Source organism: Spermophilus citellus, assembly GCF_964194105.1.
Source record: "Spermophilus citellus genome assembly, chromosome: 3".
NCBI classification, from domain to species: domain Eukaryota; kingdom Metazoa; phylum Chordata; class Mammalia; order Rodentia; family Sciuridae; genus Spermophilus; species Spermophilus citellus.
Window position 1 is genome coordinate 136,243,320 of NC_138184.1, and position 21,604 is coordinate 136,264,923.

The 21,604-nt window shown below is 38.4% G+C and overlaps 1 protein-coding gene across 1 annotated transcript in view; it reads left to right on the forward strand.

Annotated features, from left to right (window-relative positions):
- Positions 1-21,604, forward strand: part of AOAH (acyloxyacyl hydrolase) — a 223,752-nt gene that overhangs the window by 159,605 nt on the left and 42,543 nt on the right. Inside the window, exon 13 of the mRNA XM_081285694.1 lies at positions 4,670-4,752. Within this exon, the coding sequence (XP_081141820.1) occupies positions 4,670-4,752 (83 nt within the window). The remainder of the gene's footprint in view (positions 1-4,669; positions 4,753-21,604) is intronic.

Sequence of the window (21,604 nt, forward strand, 5' to 3'; positions counted from 1 at the left end):
TGTTCCAGAAACAAGTTGAATGTTTTGCTTATTCCATTGCCAAATATTTTTCTTTTAATAATGTTACATGAATCCACCTCTAAGCTTTATTGCATGGTCTAATACATGAGCTTTTGAGGGACACTTTATATCTAAATCATAACAAGAACACTTGGAACAAAATGCTACTACAGGCTTGCAAAACATTGAGACACAGAATGGCTTCAGACTAACCACCGGGGAGCTAGAAACTAACAGATACATTCCTTCAAAGTTCTCTGGGAAAATTGTCTCAACCAAATTCTACAACCAAACTGTTCTGGATATCTTTTGTGTCACAAAATATTACAAATTTTAGTGGTTCAAAACAATAACCATTTTCATTATATCCCATAATTTTGAGGGTCAGGAATTCAGGCAGAACTCAGCTAGCCAGTGCTTCCTGTCCATATGACATTGACCTTGGTTACTCTTTGGGATTCACCTAATGGCCAGGATGAGCTGGGGGATCCAAGATGGCTTCCCTCACATGACGGGTGCCTGGGAAAGGGGAACTAAAGGTTAAGACCTTACTTTTTTAGCATTTTTAGGCTTATAGAAAAATTGAGCAGAAAGTACAAAGAGTTTCCACATACCTCTGTGCCTTCTCCCTAAATTCCCCTATTATTAATATCTTGTATTAATGTGGTACATTTGTTAGAAATGAAGAGCCAATACTGATTCAGATTAGCATTTCCTTAAAAAATCCACTGTGCTCCACCTACTCATCTTTCCTCCTCCCACCCAAATTCCTGGTAACCACTAATCTTTTTACCCTCACCATGGTTTTGCCTTTTCCAAAATGTCATAAATAGACAGTCCCTGACCTACTATGGTTCATCCTGTGAATTTCCTCAACTTTATAATGGTACCAAAGTGATATGCATTTAAAAGAAAAATGCACTTTGAATTTTGATCTTTTCCCAGGCTGGTGATATGTGATTTGATGCTCTTTTGTGAAGGTGAGCAGCAGTAATGAGCTGTGGCTCCCAATGAGCCACATAGTCACAAGAAAAAACAACCAATACTCTATCATGTGCTGTGGCTAAGCTGTGATACTTGGTAGGTTCAGTATATTAAATGCATTTTTTGACTTAGGATATTTTCAACTTTAAATGGGTTTGCTGGGTCATATTTTCATTGTACATCAAATAGCATCTATAGTTGGAATCACAAAATATGCAGTATTTTCAGGTTGACGTTTTTTCAATTAAAATATGCATTTAAAGTTCTTCTGCATCTTTTCATTGCTTGACAACTCATTTCTTTCGATCACTGAATATCCCACTGTATGGATACACTATAGTTTGTTATCTGTTCACCTATCAAAGGACATCTTGGTTGCTTCCAGCAGGGCAGTCAGACTTTTTATATGGCAGTTCAGAGCTCCACAAGGCAAAAGTTGCCAGGAATTTTAAAAGCCAGAATTGGCAGAATGCCACTCTATCATACTCTATTAGTTGAAGAAGTCAACCCAGCCCACATTCAAAGGTAGAGGTGTTGAGGCTAATGTGACCATCTTCATGCTGCCACATAAAGTCAGATGGCCAAATTCCAAATTCTAATGGTCCTGGAGGCTAATTTCCATCACCTTTGGGGTAGTTTGGCAAGAAGCTGATCCATCATGGGGCTGGAATTGATCCTCAGCACCACCTAAAAATAAAAGCATTGTGTTGTGTCCATCTACACCTAAAAAATAAATATTAAAAAAAAGCTGATCCATCATGTATGAGGTACCCCCATTTTCACAAAGCAATGGCCTATATAGGAAATTTATTTATTGTTGTGGTGGTGGTTGTTATTATCACCGTTGTCATCATTTTCATCATCAGAGTGACTTAGAAATACTTCAACTCTTTTTTCCTGAATATATGTAGAGTGCCAAAGAGTGAGGTTCTTGTCCCAGAGGTGTGGAGTTCATCTGTGTCCTAAGACACCTTTGGATAGGATGAGAGTTCAGGGAAGAGGTAAACTCTGATACTTCTTCACTTCAAGTTTTTTCTCACCAAATCCCATTAATCCTACCAACATTTATATTACAGTGTAAGCTATGTTTCCAGATTCCACCTTACACCTCACCAGCAAGCAAGTCAAAGAATAAAAGCATTTCCAGATATACAAGTGCTAAAAAAAATGAAACTACTTTCCATCCACCTTTCCGAGTTATATAAAAGTGTTCTCCATCCAAAATAAGAAAAGTATAGCCTTCCAGGAAATCAGATGTCTAACAACCCAGTAGGATAGAGAAGGGAACTCTCAGGCTACCCACTGTGCACCAGGGTGAAGACAACAAGCCCAAGCTAAAGCAAACTGACAGGCTCTAGGAGACATTTCCACAAGATGACAAAATTAATAAACAATCTGACATACAGAGCATATCAAAAGGAGACGAATATGCACTACAAACAACTGTAAAAGATTTGAGGATGAATTAATGATAAATACAAAAAAAATCATGCAAAGAGAATTTTAAAAGACCAAAAATTCAGTTTTTAAAGTATGTTACTTAAATATAAAAAGAAAAATCCCCCCCACCCCCACAATATCAAAAGACTCAGCCAATTAAGGTTAAAATTGGTTGCCCCTGGGAACTGGGAAAGAGGCAAAAGTATGAGATTGCTGTTTATTATTGCAAGTCTTAACCATTCAAATGGTTTGGCTCTATGAGGCTCATCTTTATCTTAATTCACCTTTCAATGAGACTTCCTGTGGCCACTCTAATCCTAATCTCCTTTCCCCCTTTTTTAAAATAGAATTTATTACTTTTTATTTTTTTACTTTTTTTCTAGAATATAGTTTAGCTATTTCTAATATTTAGTGCTTTTGATGTGTCTTTTGCTACTGGAATGTCAACAACACAGAGGCAGGAATCTTTTGTCTTTTTCACTTGCCAATATAACCCAATTGCCTACAATAAACGGTGCCTGGACCATACAATATGCTCAACAAACATTCTCCTAAACTTTATTTTTAAAGCTCTTTGCATGAGTAGCTTGGATGATAATAATGATAATGATAATTTAAAAATGTATCATTCACTTCAAAATTCTATCACAAAGCAAAAATCTTGTACTTAAAATATTGCTCAGACATCTTAGTCTTCTACTAAGAAGTGTTATCATTAGTTTTCTCAGACTTCAAGAATTCTACTACCAATATATTCCAAATGCCCAAACATAGTACATTCTTACCTTTCTGAAGTATTTGAGACAGTTGCCAAGCATTGTAATACAATTATTAAGATTTTCATAATACGTAAAATAGAGGGTAATTTTACATAAGGTTGTGAGATATGAGCTTATCAGAATGAAGAAAAGATATATTTGAAGAGTAATGGAATATTTATAAGTTGAATTATTATTCATTAGTTTATACTTGATCTTGTTTCAAAAAGAATTTTAGGAAATCTATAAAAGTATAGACAACATAACATTAAATTACATTTAAATTAAAAGCTTGGCAAAAGAAATTAGAAAATCAAAGATGAGGCAAAGGAAAGCCAAGAAAATTGCTTAAAATATGTATAATTATAGCCTGATACTCTCGTCAAATTTGGCTCTAGCTCTGTGCTCATTAATATTAGATTCAACTATAAGTAAAACAGATTCAACAGATGGGTGGTATAAATAAAATAGTACATGAATTTATTTTTCTTACACAGAAAAATACAGAGACATGCAGTCTAGAACTAGTATAGGAGCTTAACTCCACCCACTCCCTAGGGATCCAGGCTCCTTCCCACCGACCAAGGCTTTCCCAGTGTGGACCTTTTCCCCATAGTCCAAGATTGCAGCATTCTTATTCCAGGATGGAAAAAGAGGTCAAAGAAATAGCAAGAGTTACCTTCTAATTGTGTTCTAAGAAATGTTCCAGAAACTGCCACTGGGTATTTCTAATTCCATTGCATCATTCGGAATTTTGTGACATGGCTGCTCCTAGCTGCAAGGGAAACTGGGGAATGCATCTTCACTCTGAGCCGACATGGGTACTGCTCAAACCTCTATTGCAATGAACCCAGGGGAGAATGGATCTGGACACAGGAGTCTGCCAGAGTTTCAGAGCAACCAGAGGAAGAAAGAAAATATGGTCAGGTTCAAAACAAAAGAATTTATAAAGATGAATAATTCCTCAAAAAAATTACTGCACTTGTTGGTAAAAAGATTAGAAAGGGATTATTCCAAAGGTTCATACAAAATAAGTTTGATGTCTCTAGCAGTACTCTTACCATATCAATGGCACTCATTTCATTGAATTGCTTCTTATTAACTCCCAATAAGATATTCACAGTTTAGGAAAAAAAAGTCAGTGAAATTTTGATCTTCTGAGTTCATGTTCACCATATTTTAAAAAATCATGTCAAAAATAAGTTTATTTGCTGGGCACGGTGACACATGCCTGTAATCCCAGTAGCTCCAGAGGTGGAGACAGGAAGATCACGCGTTCAAAGCCAGCCTCAGCAATGGCGAGGCTCTAAGGAACTCAGTGAAACCCCGTCTCTCATAAAATACAAAATAGGGCTGGGGATGTGGCTCAGTGGTTGAGTGCCCCTGAGTTCAATCCCAGGTACCAAAAAACAATAATAATAAGTTTCTTTGAACTTCACCATTAAATGTCCTGACAGTAAATACATAAATACATATATTTGTTTCAGAATTGAAGAAAAATCTATTTACCTTCGTTTACGGAGAAGAAACCACTGTAACCACAGGGACTACCAGAATATTTCAAGAAATGGTATGTAGCTTTCCACATAAGCCTTCAACAAAGTGCTGTAATCATTGGTTTTACTTTGTAGGTGCCACAAAACCTGAGAATTAGATAAGGATAAAATGAACAGTCTCCCTTCCAACTCTATCGCCCTTTCTGAGCAAAGTTCCCTGGGCTAACAGCCATCTATCTACAGCAAAGGAGGACAAGCACAAGATGCAGTCAAAGAGATAGTTCAGTCAATTTAACAGCAAAGTTCTACAAAGGCCAAGATGTAGGGTATTCCAAGCTCAGCTGGCAAGACCTAAATAAGCATTAGCAAGACAAAGGCTGAGCAAAGTCAAGGTCATTGCAAAAGCTCTACTTTCAAAATGGTGCATGTCCCCCAGGTCTCTGCCAAGGTTGGAATTTTAAGTTTTAGTCATGTAGGTTTCCACCTCTCATCTTGGACCTAGAGATGGGTCTATTACTACAGGAACTTGATGAAACTCCTGTTTGACAAACTAGAGCCTAGCTAATACTAATGAATTGCCATGTAATGTTTTGTGACACGAGAACACAGAGATGGCAAACAGTGTGTGCAGTGCTACTCCATCTTGCTGAGCCTGGGGAACACACTCTAATCAACCTTGGCACTTGGACCTGCTACACCCAGAGTCTGCCTAAGCAGGTCTCACAACGCAGCATGTCTGACAATCATCATCAACAGATTAGACTTGGCACATGAAGTTAAACCTATTTGCCATCCCTGTGCCATCTCTAATTAACTTAAGATGTGGAGGAATTTTCCAAGCCACATGAGTTTTAACTAAATACGCTACCTACAACTAATGTATTTCCTAAAATAAATATTCTCCTCCAAATAAATGTTCTACCATTCTAAGAATAACAGATTTAAAAAAAAAACTAATAAATAGTAGCTGCCATTTACTGAGCCCCTACCAAGTGCTAAGAACATTTTATATATAATTCAGTTAATCCTTTCCATTGCAAACACTGTCAGACAAGTAGTATTATATTTCCTCAGTGCTAAGACACCATTGATTGTTAGAGCACTGGGGGGTGTTGAGCCAGGGAAAGGAGAAGGAAAAATTGCAATGTTCACATTGACTGCAGAACTCAACCCAATGATTGAGTGTGTTAAAATTTATTTCTAAGAATGGAGGAATTATAAGGCTATTCACACTGTTGCCTCTGAGAAAATGGAGACACAGATAGGCCGAGAATCTTGTGCCAGGTCACAGAGATAGTAAGTTACAGGACTGGATCGTCTACCCTGGTTGTCTAACTCGACTCAGACACCAACAAAGATAATCAACCACTAGTCTATGACCTGAGATGATCTTTAAATAGAAGTCGACCTTAACCTCTCTAGCCGATAATTTCTGGGCAGTTACCATCGATCCTAGCTGTGAATCATTACAGGTATGAGCCCCGGCAGTACATTCTCTTTTCCTTTAGTAAGAAATTCAAAAGCCCCAATGCTGTCAAACACTGTCTTTCAATGCAGACTAAAAAACAAAAGGAGCAAAAGCTCATCTGTGTGGAATATTATGCAACTCTAGAAATGATGGCTAACAGTCTATTTTTTTATTTGGAAGAATAAAACTTTGCCAAAATATAAAACTGGATATCATACTTCAGTTTCTGCCACATTAAAAGAAAACAGCTGTATCTAAGAAGAAAGATTGATAGAAAATACACCAGTATCATCCATTATGTTTGATAAATATAGGTGATTACTACCTCCTCCCAACTTTTCTGTTTCCAAAAGTTTCATTTATTTGTAGCAATAACCTGTTTAAACTCCTGGAAATAAATTGAGTCTGGAAATAGTAATGGACTTTCGCAGGGTAACAAGCTGGGTAGTGTAGAATACTGAGACAGAAGATTCTGTGAGAAATGCAAACTGGAGGTTGTTCTCTCTCCATACCCACATTTCTCTTTCCTGAGACCCAGACATGTCAACATCACTTTCCTACCCATAATGAATACAGTAGCCTTTTATAAAATCATAAAGACCAGAGTAAGGTACTCCAAAAGGTTCCCTGGACAATTGATAATGGAGGGTTCTCCTTGAGTGACCTGTCATACTGACAACATTCCTTTAAAATTCTATTGGATAATACAGGGAGAGAAAATGGAAATGGGAGGAGGATCTCATGGTAAAAACATGTCAAAAATGTGATGGATACCTGTGTGTTCTGCCAGACTTCATCTAATGAATAGATACAGGGGAGGAAGGGATATTTCTTTCCTTTTCTTTGAATTTGCAACCTTAAGAAATGTATAAAAATGTGCACCTTGTCTAGTATTACTTCTTTGAAGATGCTTCTTGACTTTTTTTTCTAAGAATGTAATTCTAAAAGGATTCTTTTTATTTATTTATTTATTTTTAGATTCTCGTAGTTACTCATTATTTGATGCCCTGGTTTCATTCTCCAGCCCCTCTTCCTATTTTCTGTTGCTTTTCCTTGCTCTGGGTTTTCTTTTGATATTATGCAGCATGTAACCTGACTACCCATGCCAAGTTATTTCAATTACTCCCCAAGGTTTTTATTAGATATAGGAAAAATCAGCTTTCCACATTCTGCATATTTATAGTGCTGCACTGATTTTTTAGAACCAGCCAGAGAGACAGAGGAAAAAGGGAAGAAAGAGTTGAATGGAATATTAAAACGTTTCTTAAAAATTGTATAGTAAGAATTAAAGGAAACAGCTCCTATTTTCCTCTTTACCTTTATATAAGAGATCTCAAATTTTTCTATAGCAACCTCTCTGTTATAGAATCATTGCCAGGGATTATAGAGCATTTTAAACTGTAAAATGTAGAAGTCATTTTTAATTCAGGAATAATTTCCTAGCATGGGGGTTAAGAATGATCGGGTTCCTGCCAAGTTATCTTTATGATCAGCAAAGGACATGGTTGGCAGTGGCTCTTACAGCTTCCAACAAGATGAAGTAGCCCAGGGAAGGAGGCAGCCAGTGCACTGGAGGGGAAAAGGGTCAAAATGCTGTGGAGTTGGCCGGCTCCCCACAGAACACCCCCTTACTACCCTGAACGTGAGGTCCAGAGAACAGAGAGCAAAGATTTCCCTCTCCTATTGCCTCATAAAATCTTCTTTCCTTAAAGTGCAAAACAGAACTGGCTTTGAATTTTGGCCCTGGAATGGGTGTGGGTCTTGGGTCAGGCACTTAATCTTTCTAGCCTGCTGCTGCATCCATGAAGTGGGGATCCTGGTTCAGTAAGCACAGTTTCCAAAGACCACCTGGATCTTACTGTGGGTTGGCTAGATGACAAGCCAGCTTGAGGGGGCCCTCTTCAACTTGGCCTTCTCAGGGGGAAGGGGGAGGTTGCACCCAAACTGAGTTAGGGGAATGGAAGGGACGGTTGCCTTCTCTTTTTGCAGTCCTACTCTGTTAAAGCCAGTTTCCCAAACTATGGCACATGACATTGTAACTGCATCACAAAACCAGGTGCATGATAGTACTAGAAAGGGCCACCACCCACAACAAGGATAATGACAGTATATACCCGAACAGCACGGGGCTGCTGTGGGTTGAGTGAGAAGCCACAGGGCTTCCTAAATGTCCACCACTGGAGTGCCACTGAAACGACTGTTGCAAGCTCCCTCTTACTGCCTGTACTTTCATTTATTCATTATTTTCTAAATCAGTCATTTTTTTTCTATATTAATAATTTTTCAAAGAAACAAAATAAGAATAAATTTTAAAAACACAAGAATAGGGGCTGGTGTTGTGACTCAGTGATAGTGTACTCTCCTAGCACATGTAAGGTGCTGGGTTCCATCCTCAGCACCACATAAAAATAAATAAATTAATTAAAGATATTGTGTCCAACTACAAATATATATATTAAACACACACACACACACACACAGGAATAGTATGAAGAGGCGCAGCTCCCTGTGCTTGAGGGCAGCAGAAGGATATCAAGAGTTGGGCATCCAGGCCCCTGGGGACAATGGCAGGCAGGAAGGTAACCAGGATGAGTGAGGTACCTGATGGACCTGGAGTATCTTTCAAGAAGGAGCTCCCTCTGAGAGGAAAAATCTGGGCTGGGATAGGAGTGAGAAGTGAAGGAAATTGGCGATGGCAGTTCTGAGACTGATGGGGAAGCTGGGGCAAAGGACAGGGGAGGGAGCCCTGGGTAGTGGAATGTGGCTTCAGCCTTCAAAGGCATTCAGGACTCCGCTGGAGGAGCTGAAGGAACCAAAAGGAAAGGCAGGGCTAAGGAGGGAAGGAGTAAAGGCTGAATCTCTAATGGTAAAGCAACTGAGGAAAGGAAGAGGTGGGGGGGCAACCTTGGCTGGTTGAACTGGGAGCTCTGGACTATACTGGGGACCAAGGGTAGAGGAAAAGCAGATAAGAGTCTTCATCTTCTCTCCAGCAAAGATGTTCACTGCTCAGAAACCAGACCGCAAATGAGGCAGTGCCAGAGATATCCAGCCCACCTAGGTGGCCATCAGGGCAAACATGAGCCCTAAGCCATCTCTCATACCTAAGCAATATGTTCTGCTCTTTGGGACCTGGGCACTAATCTTGAGCCTCTTGCTTGGTGAGGACTCAGTAAATATGAGCTCTTACTTTGCCTTCCTTGTTCTTGCCTGGTTTAATGCTCCCTCATCCCCAAACTCACAGGGCCAACTACTCCATTCAGACCCTATGTTCATACCTATGTTCTTGCATTTTCTTGAACTTGTGGTTGAGTTATTTGCTTTAAGACTGGCTTCTCAGCTGAACAGGGAACAGGAGCCACATGGAGCCAACATTTGTATTTATAGCCCTGAGCTCAACATCTGATGCACATAGTAGGGTCACACACCTTCTTAACCTGAATGTTTCTCAGTAGTTACATTTAACCTATGCAGAGAAATACAATGTAAACAATAATCCTTTGCCAACCTAAATACCCCATGCTGGGCAAAACCCACAACTGGCAGGATCATGCTTCATTTAAAATAAAGGGTAGGAATGACTATGAGATATCCACTTTCCCCTGTTAAGATGCCGTTATCAAAAAACAAGTGTTGCTGATGATGTGGAGAAACACACCCTCATGCATTGTTGGTAGGAATGTAAAGTGTATCTACTTTATAAAATAATATAGTGATTCCTCAGAAAATTAAAAATTGAACTAGCATATGATCCAATCATACTGCTTCTGAATATTAATCCAAAAGAATTGAGAAATGGAACTTAAAAAGATATCTGCACTTAGTTCATTGAAGCATGATTCATAATAGCCAAGAGGTGGAAACAACCTAACTCTCCATCAACACACAAGTGAATAGTGAAAATCGGTATGTAAACAAAATGGAACACTATTCAGCCTTTTCAAAGGAAGGAAATTCTGCCATATGCAACAAGATGGATGAACTCTGAGGTCATGATGCTAAGTGAAATAAGCCAGGGACAGAAGGATTGCATGATTCCACTTTTATAAGGCATCTAAAGTTGTTGAACTTATATAAGCAAAGAGTAGAAAGTTGGTCAGTAGGGTCTTGGAGGGAGGAGGAATGGGGAGTTGCTATTCAACAGGAATGCCATTTCGTTATGCAAGATGATTAGGTTCTAGACAGCTACCATGCAGGAACATGCCTCTAGCTAATGATACTGTATTGTGCACTTAACAAATTCCTTAAGAAGGTAATTCCCTTGTTAAGAGTTCTTACCACAATAAAATTTAAAATAAGTAGATAAATGCAAGACAAAAAAAATAAAGGGTAGAAGGAAAGCAAATTGTTAAAATGGTATGAAATACAAGTAAAGTAAGTATAAAGTATCCATAAGACATATTCTTTCAAAATAAATAAGACTCATCTGTTTTTAAAAGCAAACAAATCCCAGTCCTGAATCTCCACCACCGCAACACACACTTGCAGAGCAAGATGCTGTGGTGGGTTTATGGGATGCACGGGCCCTCTAGTTTGCACATGAGACTTCACTGGAATCTTATGCCTTTTTCAGTGACAACCTTTCCCATTTTGGTTTGGCAAATATAGCAAAATGTTTTTGTAAACATTTGTTTGGGGAGGATTTGTTTCAGAAATTCAAAAGTGTTTAAATGCATGTTTTCCCAGGACCAATCTCCCATCCACACAGAGAAAGGCATCCCCTCTCTGTGCACTTACAAGGAGAGTGGTGGGGGGGCAGGGGACTAGCTTGAAGTATCCAGAGATGAGGAGTGGAGAACTGCAACACCCTGCTCAAGCACAGTGTTTGAGGTCTCACCCCCTCATCCATGCCACCCCTCAGCCCCTTGCCTCAAACTAAGTTTGGTCTCAAACCTCTTAGGTTCTTTACCCTCCCCCAGCCCCACACTCCACACTCTGAAAAAACTTCATCTGGCTTGTTCCCTTCTTCAGAGTTTGGTTAAACCATCTGGAGAATGGGAGAGAATGGAACAGACCTAGAGAAACTAGGAGAAAGGGGCAAAATTCAAGATGGTCTAGGAAATCCATAATCGGGTCATATATAGAAAACAGTATTGGGAAGACTACGTGGAAAATATTGGGAGAGAAACTTGAGCAGAGAAAGGTGAAAGGAGAATTTCTAAGAGGGGTTGAGTAGGAAGGCCCTGGAGGGAAGGAAAGATAGAAGAAAGGGGATTCTTGCATGAAGCAGGGAACTGTGTGACCATGACAGCTATGTTGTGAGGAGAGCTGAGTACTCCTTTTTGGTGGCTGCCTGAACTGTCTTCCCCACACATCGCTGCTCTGATCACAAGCCACAGGAGATTACTGGCAGGCAAGGTTTCCATCAGCATAAATTACATTACCTTATCTGTAAACTACAAACACAGGACAACTCACTCTTATCTCTCTCCAGTGAAAAACCAGGGGACACACAGGCCCTAGATTCATTAATTCTTTATAGCATCATTAATTCTGCTAATATTTTTGAGCACCAGTAACAACAACAGGCACAGAAGATAAAAAGACTTTTATCTAATGTTAACACATGCTTTGATCTCTAAGTCCTGACCTCTGATTGGCTGATTCTAAGAATTCTGTGAGTCATTTCTTCTTTGTAAATTTCCCTATGTGTAAAATAAAGGATTTATAGTTGATGAGTCTCAACTTTCATCCAAGCTCTATGAGTTTGGATTGCTATATCAGCTAGCAAGCCATAGGCTCAGACAATGCTTTTTTTTTTTTTTTTGCTTTTTAATTTGTTGCTGTCATTTAAAAATTAAGCGTGTTACTAAAAATTCAGCTTTCTGTTCATCTTAAAATATCACTAGCTCTGGCAACACTGGGCCACACTCTTGCTTGGCAACAATTGGTGGGAGCTGGGAGGTGGACTTCCCTTGAGGTACAGTATATGCTATGCAGTCCTGTTCTGCTCATGTACACCTAGCTGTTGGGCCCTATGGCCACTTAAATTTTCAACCCTCTCCCAAGTGGCTGGAAGTGGCTGGAAGCTACTCAAGTGAAAGCAAGACAAGGCCTTCAGGGCCCAGCAAGTTAGAAAAACTTCCAAGAATAAAGATAACTCTAGAGAGTAGACCAGACCCTAGGAGTTGAGGGTACTGGATACACCATTTCAAAATGTGCCTCTTCAGCATGCGGATTATTTTGAGTTAATAGCCACTTGAGAACTTGCAGACAAAAGAAAAAGTCTAAAGCAATGAATGCATAAGTTTTCCTTATGTACAGGAAATGTACATTTATTAAGGAAATTTTCATTAAGAAGAGGACTCTTAACAACCTGTATTAGTGGAGAAGACCTCCAGTAAAACCTGCATAAAAGAGTTGCTTACAGCCAGGTATGGTGGTGCACACCTGTAATCCCAGCAGTAGGAGGATTGAGAGTTCAAAGCCAGCCTCAGCAACAGTGAGGCACTAAGCAACTCAGGGACCTTGTCTGTAAATAAAATACAAAAAAGGGCTGGGGATGTGGCTCAGTGGTTGAGTACCCCTGAATTCAATCCCCAGTACCCTCACCCACAAAAAAAGAGTTGCTTACAGCTCTTCCTGATCACATTCCCATAACTTGCTTCCCCGACTCAAAAACCAATCCTTTTTCCTTTAACCTAAAATGGTATATAAACCAGCCCTTTGTATTGCTCATTGTTAGGTGCTCCCATGTGTACATGTACTCCCAAGAAGTACACATGTTAATATACATCTGCTTATTTTCTCTTGTAAATCTGTCATTGGCCGGTAGATTGTATAAGGCCCCAGGTGGAGAACCTGAGCTGGGTTCAGGAAAAGATCTTGTCTCTCTCCTGCAGCGTCCAGCTAAAAGAGAGAAGCTGCCTCTGAAAGCCTTCTGAGTACATCAAGGAGTAGTACACTCTGATGCTAGACTTAAAGAAAACTAACAAAGGAGCATGCTTCCCCAGTGAGCAAGAGTATTGTCAAAGGAGCTAGCCCTGTGCACAGCCCTGTCCACTACTCCATGCCAGGAAAAAAAAAAAAAAAAAAACAGGTTGATGTCCTTTCAGAACCTAGTCAGTTAATCACATATTTCTAGGAAAATTGCCAGAGACCATGAATTAAGATCCAACTCTCCAGGCCCATCCTTATCAGTGTGAGTGAATTCAACTGCAGAGATGTATGAGTATTATTATTATTATTATTATTATTATTATTATTATCACATTTATATCTTTTATATATTTTAGCTAATACTAAATATCTTCTCTAAGACACTATGACAAGTACTTTACATACTCTACCCACATTCAATCTATGAAATAACTCCATTTTGCAAAAGAGAAAACTGAGACTCAGAAAGATTAAGTAACTACAGTCCACTAGGTCATCAGTAGCAAATCTTCAACTGTATGTGTCTCACACTGAATGCTATGGTCCCAACCATGCCATACTGACCCCCTTTCAGGTTCTGGCCTTAAAAGTCACCAACTTTCTGCCTTGAATAATCAACACCTGTCCTGGACTTAGCTGAGTGTCAGAATGAGACACCTTCACCCAACGTTCAATGCCAGTTCTCTTTGTCGAAAGTAGTCTCATCTCCTTGGAAAGGAATAGAGGCAAGAAAAAGAAGTAAAAGAAGAATGAGCAGACAAACTGCAAATGAACTGGAAAAATATATATATATTAAGCCAGGTTTAGCTGAATTCAGTTATTTTAAGACATCACCGTAGTCTGTATTTGGAACAAAACAAGTTTTGTACCTTTTACAAGCTAACTGAGCTTTCGCCATTGTATTCTTTCCAGAAATTGCATAACCTGAGTTTAATCATGAGGACACATAAAAAAAAAAACCCCAGATTGAGAGACATTTCACACAAAGAATTGCACAGTACTGCTCAACTGCTCATAAGTGTCAAGGTCACAAAAGATAAAGACTAAGCAATCAGTCCAGATTAAAGGAGCTAAATACAGTATGCAATCCTGGATTAGATCCTGGATCCCAAGAAAGTGCTCATTAATGGACAATTAATGAAAATTAAATGAGGTCTATAGATAAGACAGTAATACCAATATTAATTTCTTGATTTGGGTCATTGTATCATGATTATTATAGATGTCCACATTTAGGGAAACTGGGTGAAGGGTATGTGCAAATCCTTTATTCTATTTTTCCAGACTTTTAGCAATTACATCAAAATGAAAAATTTTAAACAATTTTTTTAAGAGCCACAGGGGAGCATTGGAGAGGAGCACAGAAGTCACCTTTGTCAAGCTGAAGTAGGCCTTCAGAAAGTATGTGGTGAGTCCAACTACTGGGTTGAGTATTTGGTCTCAATCCAAAACCTTGACAGATGATGACAGAATTATTTATAACAGAACAACTAGGACATTTCTGTTTGGGGAGCTTTGACACAGTGTGGTCACAGTGACAGAGACAGATTTTAGAAATAATTTTGAAATGCTTGATCTAAAAAAAAAATGCATAGAGACACATTTAATGCCCACAGGTGTCAAAAGCTGCTATTTCTCATCAGGATCAAATTTATCTCCAAGATTCAGTGTTTAATTATAATAGAAACTTTTAAAAAGAGAAATATCCCAATATGATACATCTAAAAGTGACACAATCCACCCTTTTACTACTTATTATTCTCATCTTTCATTCTTGCAAGATTTTAGGATTCAAAGGGTCATTAAGTGATGAAGATAGTCTGATTCAAGTGGGACTATTTCTTAGGATTTATTCATGCAACCCATCTAGGTCGGAGCAGGACCCACGACAGAGATTATAATATAAAGAGTATGGACTTCTGATCTCTCTGTTTTGTCAAGATGTTCATCTGTGCGGCTTGTGTCAGCATACCTGCCGGGGGAAAATTCAGAAGCAAATATCTTACATTTTTAAAAATGTAATGGCCAGGGATCCTGAATCCTAAGGGGTTTCCTTTCAATACTCTCCTTTTTTAGAGGTTTAGATAAAAGATACCAAGGAGAAAGTTATCCACTACTTGTACTGATAACTGAAAAGAACTTGGCATTTACATCTGCCCCAAAGCATCCTGGGAGGTGCCTTTTGCCTCTGGTCTTCTCTTTCTTTCTCTCCAGTATTGCAATAGGTGCTAGAAATAGAAAGGTGAGCAAGACAAAGCCCCTGCCTTCAAGGACATCATAACCAGAAGTGAAAAGAGAGATAACTAAGGAAATAACTATGGTCCTGTTAAAGTGGCACTAAAGTAGAAGCAGGTTGAGGTCTCTGGAGGGGAGAGGCACTTAATTCTGCCTGGACAAGTAGAGGAAGACTTCACAGAAAAGTTAAAGCTTGTGCAGAGAGCCCTGCAGAAATAAGTGAGAAAAAGTTACAGAGAGATGGTAACTCAGGGCAGGGAGGCTCTGAGGGAAAAACATCTTTGGGGAAGAGGGAGAGGAAAATCCAACATAGCTGAAGGATACTTGTGGGGCAGTGTCAAGTGTTGAGACTGGGAGGTAGTTTAGAGCCACAATGGGAAGACTCTTACATTCTTTTAAGAAATAATGTTTTCAGGAATCACTGACATAGTTTGTTGTTGAAATTTAGAATCACACTTCTGAATTTAAAAGCATTTTCACTAGTAGAAACACCATCCAAAACTGTCAAAACAAACAATTATTAAATATCTACTATTCTGAGCTCAAGGTCAATATATTAGCCTGTTCATTGCAAGCAAACATTCTTAGAGGAAACAAGGAATTTAAATTTCTCATGATAGGTTTTTTTCCAACTGGATTATACAAATCATTCTTCTAAACATGCTTTCTAAATTAAGAAAATGCAAACAAAGTATGCATTACTTTTAATCTAATTCATATTAAATACTATTAGGTTTATTTTAGGTCAATATATAACACTATATTTTCCATTAATTTTTTTTGTACTCTTTATGACGCATTCAGGGCTCTGGTTCCAGGTACAATAGAGTAAACACAGTTGCTATAGTTTGGATCTTCAATGTCTCCAAAAGGCCCTTTTGTTGAAGGCTTGGTCACCAGTCTGGGTGCTACTGGAAAGTGGTGTAACCCTCAGAAGGTTAGGCCAAGTATAAGGAATTTAGATCATTCAAGGATGCCCTTGAAGGGGATACTGGGACTCTAGTTATTTCCTCTCTTTTATTGTTTCTTGACCACCAAGAGGTGAACAGGTCTCCTCTGCCATGTTCTCCCACCATAGTGTACTTACTATGTAGCCACAGGCCCAAAACAACAGGGTCAAGCAACTGCAGACTAAAACCTCTGAAACTGTGAGCCAAAATAAATGTTTCCTCCTTATAATTTCATTACTTCGGGTAATTTGTCACCTTATGGAAAGCTAATGCACAATCCACACTCTCTCTCCCCCCTGACTACAACTACAAAACTTGAGCAGAATATTTGGAAGCTATTGGAGGACTCTGAAAAGTAACCAGCAGACTGACTGGAGAAGAAAACCAGAGTTAGGATTCCCAGCAAACCAGCAGTGAGGTTGGCCTTTTGTGGTCCTCTGATATCTTCAGTCTCCAGGCAGACTGCAACGCAAAAGGAGACAGCGATATAGGAGAGGTCGCCTCAGAAAAAAACCCTCTGCTATCACTGTAACACAGGAAAAGGGTCTCCCGACAGTGGCAGCAGCAACAGTGGAGACCTGTTTGTACCTAGAATTGTGAAGGATTGGGGTGGACACTGCCTCTCTTGCTGGAAGAATTGTGATTGCAGGAGAGTAGAGGAAATCCCCGTTGCCTTTTTTGTCACTCTGTCCTCCCATCACTCAGTTCTACCATGACTAAATTTGTACAAGGAGCCCAACAGACTGGGATAACTAAAGCCACAACTTTCTAACTGTAGGATCACAGAGGGGACCCAGGGATCCAGAAAATACCAGGGAGATCATGGAGAGGGAGCATCTTTGAAAAGTAACTCCCTAAAATCGTTTTGAACTCCTGAACCATGCATTCATGAATCTGAACCTAAGTAGCACACCAAAGACTTTGAGAACTGAACTTAGGCAACTTCCCAGGTTAGAGTAGCTTCTCTGTGGCATGCAAATGAGACAAATTGAAATAACACTGTGAAGGTTTTGAAAATGAAATTGACATTAAAATGACAACCTCACCCAAGACTGGTTAGAATCTGTCACCTGAACCTAACAGGGCTGATTGACTAGGAAGGTAAAAATATTCATATTACTTATAGTATTTAAACAAGATTCAGAGTCTTATAATATTCAAAATGGCCAAGATAAAATCCAAAATTACTCAGCATATGAAAAACCAGAAAAATCTCCACTTACATTTAGAAAAGAAAATCAACAGATGTCAATTCCAAACTGACACAGAACTAGAGTATAATTAAAGGAGCAGTTAAAAAATTCATAGTGAAAAAAAAATAACTGATTAGTTAAAATACTAAAAAGAAAATTTAAATAAACAAGGCAGAAAGAGAAATAAGAGCAAAATACAAGAAATGAACATAAAACAATGAAATTGTAGACCTAACTTCAAATATATCAATGATTACAATAAATGCAAATTGCTAAACATATCTATTAAAAACAACCAGAATGGATTTTAAAATAATGACTTGGAATTGGGGTTGGAGCTCACTGGTTTAGCATCGCAAGGCTCTGAATTCAATATTTAACACCAAACACACAAAAATGAAAAAGAAAAGAAAAAGGCAAATGATGCTGTCTATAAGAAACTCCTTTCAAATACAATGTTAAATATAAATTAAATGATATAACAGATAATACCAAGACAACACTAATCAAAATAAGCTGCAGTTACTATACTAATATCAGATAAAATTAACTTCCAAGCCAAGACAATTACCAGTAACCAAGAAAGATATTACATAACAATAAGGGGATTAATTTGCCAAAAGAATGTAACAATACTGAATGTACATATACCTAACAACAGAGCTTCAAAATACATCAGGGAAAAATTGACAAAACAGATAGAATAAATAGACACAACTATAATTTCAGCTGAAGACATCAACACTGCTCTATCAGTAATCTATAGAACAAGGAAACAAATGATCAATAATGATATAGAACTATCAATCACTTGAATCTAATTGACATTTATAGAACACATTACTAAAAAAAAAAAACTAAGCACAATCTTTTTAAATGCCCCTGGACCATTCCCCAAGAATATATTCTGGGTCATAAAATAAACTTTAGCAAATTTAAAAGGACTGAAATTATACAAACTATGTTCTGTCACTGTAATGGAATTAACCTAGATCTCAATTGTAGAACATTACAGAAAAGTTTCAATCATTTAGAAATTAAGTAATATATTTGTAAATAACTACAGACCAAAGAGGAAGTCTCAAAACAATTTAGAAGTATTTTTAATTGGATGAAAATGAAAATGGAAATACAACATATCCAGGTTTTTAGGATGCAGCCAAAAGTATGCTTGAAGGGTAATGCATAGCATTAAAATGTTTATATTTAAAAAAAAGAAATAAAGGCCTTAAATCAATAATCTAAGCTCTTACCTCAAGAAACTAGCAAAAGAAGAGCAAATTAAATCCAAAGCAAGCAGTAGAAAAAGAAATAATAAGGATAAAAATAGAATTGAATTTGAAAATAGAAAGATAATAGAGAAAACCTATGAAACCAAAGCTGATCCTTTGAAAAGATGGATACAATTAATAAACCTCGAGACTAACAGTAAAAAGGGAGAAGACAAATTATCAAAATCGGGATTAAAATAAGGGCAATTACTACAGATCCCACAGTCATTAAAATGATAGAAAAGGAATTCTACACATCGAGGTCTCATAGACTATTTGAGATAGTTTTGACTAGCAGTGACACTTCCATGGAAGTTTTTTTTTTTAGCAATAACAGGTACATTATTGGCATTCTTTTAGGAATGTGTAGAAAAAGGGGGAAAAGTGGTTTCTTGTAGACTCTTAAGCAGCCATAGCAAGAGTAAAAGGGAGAGTGAGGAAAGCCTAACCTAAGGTGGATTGGATGGAAGAGAATGTCTCCCATCAATAAAGATTTATTAAGAAGTAGAATCAAGCCAGGTGCAGTGGCACACATCTATAATCCCAGCAGCTCTGGAACTGAGGTAGGAGGGTCATGAGTTCAAAGCCAGCCTCAGCCATTATTTGAGGCCCTAAGCAACTCAGAGAGACCCTGTCTCTTAAAAAAAAAAAAAAATACAAAAAGGGTGGGATGTGGCTCAGTGGTTAAAGCACCCTTGTATTCTATCCCCAAAAAAGAAATAGAAACAAGAGTACTTTATAATCAATTGTATGTCTGGGTCAAGAGGTGATGAAGAACAAAGAATAATGGCACAATATCTCATTTAGTAGGCCAAGCAGGTCATTGTGTTTTATCCCAGACAGGGAATAGGGAAAAGAAACTGGGTAGAGTTGGGGGAAATGGAGTTCAATTTTGACCATGGTCCATCTAAGAATTCTAGGGGACATCTTTGGAAAAGTGTCCCTTGAGCAATTGGAAGCATGGGTCCAGGCTCAAATAGAATATTGGAAAGCAGGGGCATACAGACTGAAGTTCAAATCATGAATTAGTATGGTCTTGCCAAGGGATAAGTATTAGGATAAAAAAAGAAAACCAAAGTTGGGGGCTTGGGTCAAAAAAAAACAGGAAGCATGAAGGAGAAACAATGCAGGGTCACTGATGAATGGATCAAAGAATGTCTTTGATCAGAGTTAAGAGGAGGAGCAGAAAAGCACAATGCCATTAGCAGACAACAGAAGAGAATAACTCCCAAGAAACAGTCCTCAGTGTCTTTTCTCTAGTTTCCTTTCTAAACCAAGGCCAAATAAATTCACTAAGGAACACATGCCCTGTGCCTAGGGTTTCAGGAAAAATTCCTTCATTTCAGGATTAGTCATACACACATAAAGTAAGCAAAAAATAAAACCGTAAGCAATAAAGATATTGCTGTTTTATTCAGAACCATATGGATGATGATCAGAAGTCAAAAGGTGCCGGGCGTGGTGGTGCACACCTGTAAACCCTGTGGGTCAGGAGGTTGAGGCAGGAGGATCGAGAGTTCAAAGCCAGCCTCAGCAAAAGCAAGGTGCTAAGCAACTCAGTGAGACCCTGTCTCTAAATAAAATACAAAATAGGACTGGGGATGTGGCTCAGTGTTCAAGTGCCCCTGAGTTCAATCCCCGGTAACTCTTCCCTTCCTAAAAAAAAAGTCAAAGGACATAGGTCAAAGTATTCCTAAGTACTATGAATGGCGAAGAAAGGGAGAAAATTAGTGTTTACTGATATAAACTGTAAAGGTGTTTATGCAGAAGCTTTATAAGGCCTGAGAAGAAGTTCTGGGAGTGGATAAGTGAGATGTTGAGGGGGGGAAAGAAAGAGGAAGGGTCTTGCCTCGTTTTCATGATTCCTTTTTCTTTTCTCATTTTATACCCTGTATACACACACACACACACACACACACACACACACACACATACACCATCTTATCAGAAAGAAGTAAAACAGAGGAGGAGAGGGAGGGGAGTAGTCACAAGATCAATCATCCAATTCTCTTGCTTTTTGATTTTGAACTAAATACATATTGTAAACTGCTGCTAATCATTTTTATCAAATAAAAATATTTTAATAATTTTTAAAACTTTACATAATTAATACCCTGTTATGATCCTCAAACAAAATTTGGGGAAATTTTAAAGTTATTTTAAATAAGTTGATTGTATGTTATACTGTCTATGGGAGGACACAACTGGATTGAGGGCAAACATGACCCCAAACACTTTTTACCATTATGGGATTAGTTGGCAACATTTTACAATTGACATATTTCACATAAAGTCCCAGATTTCCACCTTCCACTGTGAAATCAGAAAATCTGACAACACTAGCCCTCCATTCTGAATGGCACAAATCTATTGGGACTGAGTAGTGACTGCTCTTTCTAGACAGGGTTAATTGTGTACCTCACCTGCCAGCTCTGCAAGTGTCTGAGCTTGTTACCTTTAATCCAGATCATTGCTTCAGGCCATTTCATGGCGTGTTTGAGCATTTGCAGTCAATAAACTAAAATGCATCTCATAGTTCTTTCCAAGATTCTTTTGAAAGAACTACAATAATCTATTTCTGATCATGACTGTCTATTAGCAATGGACGTTACAATGATTAAATAGCTCTCTGAAATGGATCACTAGCTAAGACATTGCTCAATAGCTATAAGATCATGACATAGTCTCTTTCCCTCTCAGGGCCTCATCTGTAAAATGGGATACCTGACCAAATGTCTTCAGGTTCCATTCAGGGCTAATGCTCCATGAAGCTCCTTGACTCTAAAGAGTGCTAGGAGGCAGCGTTTTGAAGCTAATGATGCAGGAGCTTGAGGGTTCCTCAAACACTTGCTGACCACATGTTTTCACAAAGTTTTCAGTCATAAGATATTTTACCAAAATTGGTCGTGATCCCTCTCTTTCTACTCTGGCTT